Source organism: Hyla sarda, chromosome 1 (genome assembly GCF_029499605.1).
Source record: "Hyla sarda isolate aHylSar1 chromosome 1, aHylSar1.hap1, whole genome shotgun sequence".
Taxonomy (NCBI): Eukaryota; Metazoa; Chordata; class Amphibia; order Anura; family Hylidae; genus Hyla; species Hyla sarda.
In genome coordinates this window covers 151,948,778-151,956,480 of record NC_079189.1, presented here as the reverse complement: position 1 = coordinate 151,956,480, position 7,703 = coordinate 151,948,778, and the positions used below count along the sequence as shown (strand labels likewise).

General features: G+C 43.5%; 1 protein-coding gene across 2 annotated transcripts in view; it reads left to right on the top strand.

Moving 5' to 3' along the window:
• Positions 1 to 1,127: 1,127 nt before the first annotated feature.
• Positions 1,128 to 7,703, top strand: part of SMARCA5 (SWI/SNF related, matrix associated, actin dependent regulator of chromatin, subfamily a, member 5) — a 31,800-nt gene continuing 25,224 nt past the window's right edge. The window contains exons 1-3 of one of the 2 annotated variants that reach the window (XM_056562885.1): positions 1,128 to 1,408; positions 4,394 to 4,480; positions 4,576 to 4,742. In XM_056562885.1, coding sequence (XP_056418860.1) covers positions 1,271 to 1,408; positions 4,394 to 4,480; positions 4,576 to 4,742 — 392 coding nt within the window. In that variant the 5' untranslated portion in view covers positions 1,128 to 1,270. The remainder of the gene's footprint in view (positions 1,409 to 4,393; positions 4,481 to 4,575; positions 4,743 to 7,703) is intronic. The other variant, XM_056562884.1, reaches the window with a different exon arrangement.

Here is a 7,703-nt window from a genome sequence, read left to right as displayed (position 1 = left end):
ATAGGGGTCAGAAGATGACAATTTTAAACGTATTAATTTTCCTGCATGTAGTTATGATTTTTTCCAGAAGTCCGACAAAATCAAACCTATATAAGTAGGGTATCATTTTAATCGTATGGACCTACAGAATACATATCAGGTGTCATTTTTACCGAAAAATGTACTACGTAGAAACGGAAGCCCCCAAAAGTTACAAAACAGCGTTTTTTTTTAAATTTTGTCGCACAATGATTTTTTTTCCCGCTTCACCATAGATTTTTGGGCAAAATGACTGACGTCATTACAAAGTAGAATTGGTGGCGCAAAAAATAAGCCATCATATGGATTTTTAGGTGTAAATTTGAAAGAGTTATGATTTTTTAAAGGCAAGGAGCAAAAAACGAAAATGCAAAAACGGAAAAACCTCCGGTCCTTAAGGGGTTAACTACAAAGAAAACCCGTCTGTTCCAGGTCTATCATCATAAAAAAAAAACTCATCGCTTTTCTCAATGTGCCCATTATGAATATAGTTAATGATTTGTATAGCACGTCCCTCAGGGTGAAGGAATAAGGCTTCCATGTAGGTCAGCCGCAGTCACGGAGTAACGTCAGGGTACTGGTCCCACAACATAAACGCATGGCGCCAAACTTCGAACAATGGATGAAGAAGATAACAAAACCATAAGAAGCAACTGTACAGAGCGGCGCCCTCGTCCTCTCGCGAGAATGTATCCCTCTCCGGAGCCGCTTCCTCATCTCCTCCTCTCATTCATCCATTGAGCCTCCCGCCCTGTCCCGAGACTACAGGAGGGGACGGCATTACTTCACTTCATGAACGCTCTATCCGGATGTACTGAAACTACAAATCCCATCATGCTATTCTAAATAAAGCCCCAGGCCCGAGCTCCATTTTACAAATAGCATGATAGAAATTGTAGTCCCGGGCAGTAACGGCAGCACCCGCGGCGCTAATATGCCTCTACGTCGTTCAGCTATATTCATCACGTAGTCACACAAGTTTTAGAATCGGTTCACACTGCGTAGCCACCAGGCTATTTGTAAAGCTAAAGCTAAATCTCGCGATACTTCACCCGAGACTCCGCCCACTATAGTAAAGCTTGATTGAAAGGAAGACAAAAAAAAAAAAAAAGCCGGCAGCGGAGTGATCGCGCGCCTAGTTGTCTAGAGCGACTCCCGCCAGCCTCGTGCAGTAGCAGCATCGCGCCGCCCCCTCCATCCCGAGCCGGCTCCCACCTATCGCTCTCCATTGTCGGTTGTGGCAGTGTAAGACATGTCCGAGGAAAGTGCCGAGCCACGGAAAGAGCCTGCCGGCGGAGAGAAGGAAGAAGAGAGGATGACCGTGGAGGAGGCGGGGGATGCTGGCGGGAAGAAGCCGCAGCAACCTGAAGATGAAGCCGCCGTCAAGGAGGTAAGAAGAGAACGCGGGGTTGGTGTCGCCGGGACGGCCTGTACTTATCCGGTATAATGGGAGACCCCTGTATATACCGGCGTGTGTCTTAAAGGGACCCTACCTGATATCCATCTTACACAACAGTCTTCACTACTGGATAGTGCACGATATGGGATAGACGTGTAAAGTTCTCTAGGGAGTCATCCGGGTACAATTACATAAGGTGCCCCTGGCACCGGCTCTACCAGTACACGGCGGGGGCATGTGGTACAGGGAGAACAATGGGATGCAGCTCCTGTGCCTGCAGTGTATGGCCGCTCTGCCGGCAGGGCCTTTGTTATTGGAGAGCAGCAGACTCATGTCCTGACTGTGACCAGATCAGCCCTAATACTGTGATAAAGGTCAAAGGCACCTGAGTCATCTGACTCTATAGAGAGTAGGAATATAGTCCCATTTCACTATCTCTGCTTGCTGTCATTTCTGTATACATCTAGAGAAGTTGCCTCCAAACTGTGGACCCTGGCTGTCTGGGCATGCTGGGAGTTGTAGTTTTGCACCAGCTGGTGGTCCACTGTTTGTCAACCGCTGATTAAGTGGCTGAGAACTTCTTTGTTGTCCAAACCTAGCTATTGTTTCAGGTTAACCGAAAATATATATTAGTAATTTATCATTTATTATTTGTCATTATTTATTTTGATTTATTATTTTAAGTGGTGTTTTTAGTGTAAATGAGCACTGTCACTTAGGAGAAAAAAACAACTTTTGACAGGTCGTTTTTGAGCAAATGTAAAAGGAGAAAAAAGTGCAACTGATCCAAATAGGGCTTTTTTTTTCCTTTTTATTCAGAAAATCTGCAGGTACAAACATTTCAAGTAGATTTATCAAAACTTGTGTAGATGAAAAGTTGCCAATAGCAACCAATGAGTTACTTTTTTTTTTATATTTCAGAGGCCTTTTTTTAAAAGTAAAGGAAGTAATCCGATTGGTTGCTATGGGCAACTGCTCCGGTTTTCCTCTGCACAGGTTTTAATAAATCTCCATCTTACTGCAGGCAGGGGTGCCAGTGCGTCTACACTACCTCCATTCTACTTAGAGCAACCTGGGGAATGGTGGCAGTGTCTGATCTCAGCAGTGCCGTTTTTCTTTAAAGGGGTATTCCAGGCAAAATCTTTTTTTTATATATATCAACTTGCTCCGGAAAGTTAAACAGATTTGTAATTTACTTCTATTAAAAAATCTTAATCCTTCCAATAGTTATTAGCTTCTGAAGTTTTCTGTCTAACTGCTCAATGATGATGTCCCGTTATGGGAGCTGTGCATGATGGGAGAATATCCCCATAGGAGCTGGACAGCTCCCGGGACGTGAGTAATCAGAAAGCAGTTAGACAGAAAACAACTCAACTTCAGAAGCTAATAACTATTGTAAGGATTAAGATTTTTTAATAGAAGTAATCTGTTTAACTTTCCGGAGCCAGTTGATAGATAGATAGATAGATATAAATTTATTAATTTTTTTGCTTTAAATACCCCTTTAAGTGACAGTGGCACTTTGTGTATATTGTCGCATTTTGTGTTTAACCCCTTAAGGACCAGGCCAATTTTATTTTTGAGTTTTGGTTTTTTCCTTCTTCTAAAATCCCGTTTTGACCACCAATAACTTTTTATATTTTCCGTATTTAGGGCGTTATGGGGCTCTTTTTTTTTTTTTTTGCAGTCATCTGTACTTTTTATTGATACCACACTTGCATATATAAAACTTTTTTAGATCTTTTTTTTTTTTTTTTTTGGACTTCAATTTTTTACGTCTGCGCTGTTCGCCGTACGGGATAATATATTTTGATAGTTCGGACATTTACGCATGTGGCGATACCAAATATGTTTATAATTTTTCAACTTTTTTTTAACACTTTTTATGTCCCCATAGAGGACTATCTATAGCCCTCATTTGATTGATAATACTGTTCAGTGCTAGGTATAGGACATAGCAATGATCACTATTATCAGCTATCTCCTGCTCTGGTCTACTTGATCTCAGACCAGAGCAGGAGGCAGGTGAGGGGACCTCCGTCCGCCGTTACAGATGATCGGATCACAGCGGCAGCTCTGCGGGCGATCCGATCATCTATTCTAACATGCGCATTACCGCAGATGCTGTGATCTGTACTGATCACGGCATCTGAGGGGTTAATGGCGGACATTACCAGCGGGTCCTCGGCTGCTAGCAGTCGGAACCTGCCTTGTGTGACGCGAGCACCGCTCCGACGCTCGTGGTCATACATAGGGCGTAAATGTACGTCCTGGTGTGCGAAGTACCACCAAACCAGGACGTACATTTACGTCCGTGGTCGTTAAGGGGTTAAAAAAGCCTGTCAACACCCCTGTACATGATTGCCAACCTCTTTTTGTAAGTAAAAATGATCTGCAAAACCAGAAGCCAAGATTAGAAAAACCTTTGTTAGCCACTAACTTGGTGTTTGTGGGATTTTGTATGATGTAGCTATAACTCTTGTTTTCCATTGCCTAGCTACTTACAGTGAGTGGTGGGGGTCTTTTGGCCATAATCTGGTGCTTCATTCATTGGCTTATTAAATGTGGTGGTAGAGCATTGCAAAATAGCAGATTTAATCATAGCAGAGACCATGGCCCCAAGCTGCTTGCTAGTGACGGATCACATGCGAAATAAGGGAAAATTATGTGCACTATAGGTACCAGAATGCCCTGGGCCCATTAGCAGGTAACCTTCCATTTGAATGTTCCACATAGTGGTCATGGAAAAGTTACTTGGGGTGTGATGGAAAGCCACTTGTCCTGCACAGTTCTTTTTAGAGCTTTATAAACTTGTTTATGTTGATTCCTTGTTTGTTATCATTTACAGCCATTTGTGTAATACCGAACTGTCCTGAATAGTCAGCCTCTGCAATGCTTTGGCTGGTTTGTAACTATAAGAGATGTAGCTTTGTTCATGGACTATATAATTTCACAGAACGGTTAATCTTTCTACAGGAACAGGAGTCTAGTAAAGAAGAGAATGACTCCCTTAATAAAACAAAAGAAAGTAATGAAATGGATCCCGATTATGAAGAAAAGAGGGTAAGCTGCTTTTGGGAAATGTTTGTCTGTGTGAGTCAATGTCTTCCATTTGTTTTATACGTTGTCCTAAATGTTTGTTTTTTTGTTTTCCTCAGAAAGAAGACCGCTCCAACAGATTTGATTACCTTCTGAAGCAAACAGAGTTGTTTGCACATTTTATCCAACCAGCAGCACAGAAGACTCCAACATCTCCATTAAAAATGAAGCCTGGTCGTCCTAGGTTAAAGAAAGACGAGAAGCAGAATCTGATATCTGCTGGGGAGTATGTTGTGTACACTTATACTGCATGTGTCTGTCCATTTGTGTGCCGTGTAATATCCAGAATGTCTTGTCAATTTCCCATGTAAAGATAGCTTTGCCCGCTATATGCACAAGTCAGTGCATCATGAATGGAAACATTACAGCTACATAAGAGAACACGGATGCATGACTTCCCTTTTCAACTGTAGTTGTACTAGTGGTTGTATGTGTCGGTTACTATAGGCTTGTTACTAAAACGATGGGTATTACCATCTTGCTAAAACATGTTTTCCTAGTCCCCTTCAGCCTCTATGGATGGTGGAGGTGGACAGTAGGCAAAAAAAGCCAAGCGAAGAGTTAGGTAATCAGCATAGCTCAGCTGTGTTCAACTTACTTGCCATCTCGAGCAGTTGCAAACAAGCTGGAGAAAGCCATGTGCTAGAGATCATAATACCCCTTTAGGGTCTATGAAGGGGGAAAAAAGGAGTAGGACGCTCCCTAGTGTAGTATTTCTTGGATGGAAAGTGAATGGTGCAAATACCCAACACCCAAGGTGACCCACTGACCTTGAGTTGATGTTATGTCGTCAAGGGTATGCAAGGATGGGATTAAAACAGTCTGCTGCTCTCACTCCTTTTTCCGTGTTCCCGAGGGAGACGGACAACGAGGTAATGTGGAGGGTACAAAAAGATAGGGGTTTTGTCTGAGAGCGCTACTGTATCTCGACTGGAGTCAAATGAATCAGAGATTAAGCCAGCACTTACGCAGGACTAACTTTTATTGATAAAAGAATTCAAAAGTAAAACAGGACAATGCATTTTGGCACACACTTGTGCCTTCCTCAGGTCCACAAATAAGATTTTGTGTAGTCCTGGCCGGGATTCCTGCGGGCGGGCTGTGACAGCGCGCCCGCAGGAATCCGGGCCAGGACTACACAAAATCGTATTTGTGGACCTGAGGAAGGCGCGAGTGTGCCCCGAAACGCGTTGTCCTGTTTTACGTTTGACTTTTATCAATAAGTTTTTGATCGCTTTTTCATTTATTTTTTTGTTATAAAAAGTGACCAAAAATACGCTATTTTGGACTTTGGAATTATTTTGCGCATATGCCAAATTAACGACATTTTATAGCAAGGCTGTGGAGTCAATAGATGTTCCAACTCAGACTCCAGTTTTTTGTACTTCCGACTCCTCTATATTAATATGTAAATGTATTTATAAACACTTACAGTTGAATCCAAGAAGCTGTTCCACCAAGTTCTTCTAAGCTCTTCTAGCAGAGAGAGGTAGTTGGGCAGAAGCTGCTGCCTTCTCCTTTTTGTGTGCTGATCTGCTGCTGAAGATAGGGCAGTGGGAGGATCCAGGAAGGGGCATTTATTATTAAACATGATTTCCCTAGTAGAATCCCATAGTCATGTTTAATGTTTAAAGGGGTACTCCGCCCCTAGACATCTTATCCCCTATAAAAAGGATAGGGGATAAGATGTCAGAGCGCCGGGGTCCCGCTGCTGGGGACCCCCGGGATCGCCACTGCGTCACCCCGCTATCATTGCTGCACAGAGCGAGTTCGCTCTGTGCGTAATGACGGGCGATACAGGGGACGGAGCAGCGTGACGTCATGGACCCGCCCCTCTTGACATCACGGCCCGTCCCCTTAATGCAAGTCTATGGCAGGGGGCGTGACGACCGACCCTCCCATAAACTTGTATTGAGGGGGCGGACCGTGACATCACGAGGGGCGGAGTCGTGACGTAACCATGCTCCGGCCCCTGTATTGCCCGTCATTACGCACAGAGCAAACTCGCTCTGTGCAGTAATGATAGCGCAGTGCCGTAGCGGCGATCCCGGGGGTCCCAGCAGCGGGACCCTGGGGATCTGACATCTTATCCGCTATCCTTTGGATAGGGATAAGATGTCTAGGGGCGGAGTACCCCTTTAAGCTAACAATCGGAGTTTACAAGTTTTTATAGCCTTAGCTGAATGACAGCAGTTTTTCAAATGGTTTACAGCTTCAGTCTTGAACTATTGACCCTCCATTCCAAAAAAAAAACATGTTTACTTAATCCCTGATGAGTGAGAGGCTAGGTTATCCATGGGTTCCCTGTAACAGCAGAACACAACACTATGGAAAGTATAAGTATTGCCGCTCCTAATTGTGCGTTGCGTGCCATATAGTGGAGGACATGAAAAGCTTCTTCACGGTCACTTAACCTGTTCGATTTGCGGTAACGTGAGGCACTGCATGCATTGGTCTTTATTCTTACAGTACAGAAGTCATTAATTATAACTTTTTGTGAATTGGGACATTTAAACTTGCTTTTTTTTTTTTTTATTTCAATCTAAATTTAGTAGGAGTCGGTGCATTGTTTGCCGACTCCAGGTACCCAAAATTTAGTCCGACTCCAACTCCACAACCCTGTTTTATAGTTTTTCCAGCCCTCGTCTGTTGGCTCCCACGCCTGCGCACAACTTCTCCGTTGTCTGTAGCGGAGGTCTATGATTGACACGCACGGACGGAGAATTAGATAGTGATGCGCTTGCGCGGCGATCCGGCGCATGCGCAATAGTGAAAACTAGATCGAAAAGGGTAAGGGCAGCATGTAGCCAATTAAACAAAGGAGGAGTGGTGTACAGGGATACACGCAGGCGTAATAGGTCTGTGTACAAACGGAGTTTACACGCTCGAGAGGCTGGTATATAATAAGGCGCTGTTTGGCAGGATCGGGGATACAGGTCAGCATCCGTATTTAGATTAGTTTCATCTGAGCCCAACACTTTTAAGGGAATATGAGAATATGCACTTTATATATGCTTATAACACTTTTCACATTTGTTTACTTGTTGATTACCATGACAACATGGTCACATGTTTTTATTAACCAATGAAAAACTCTATGGGTGGTAACTATGTTTAATTGTGAACTTTTGCACCTGATGTTGTACCAATCAGATCGTTTTTGAGATCTATATATATGCACTTTATT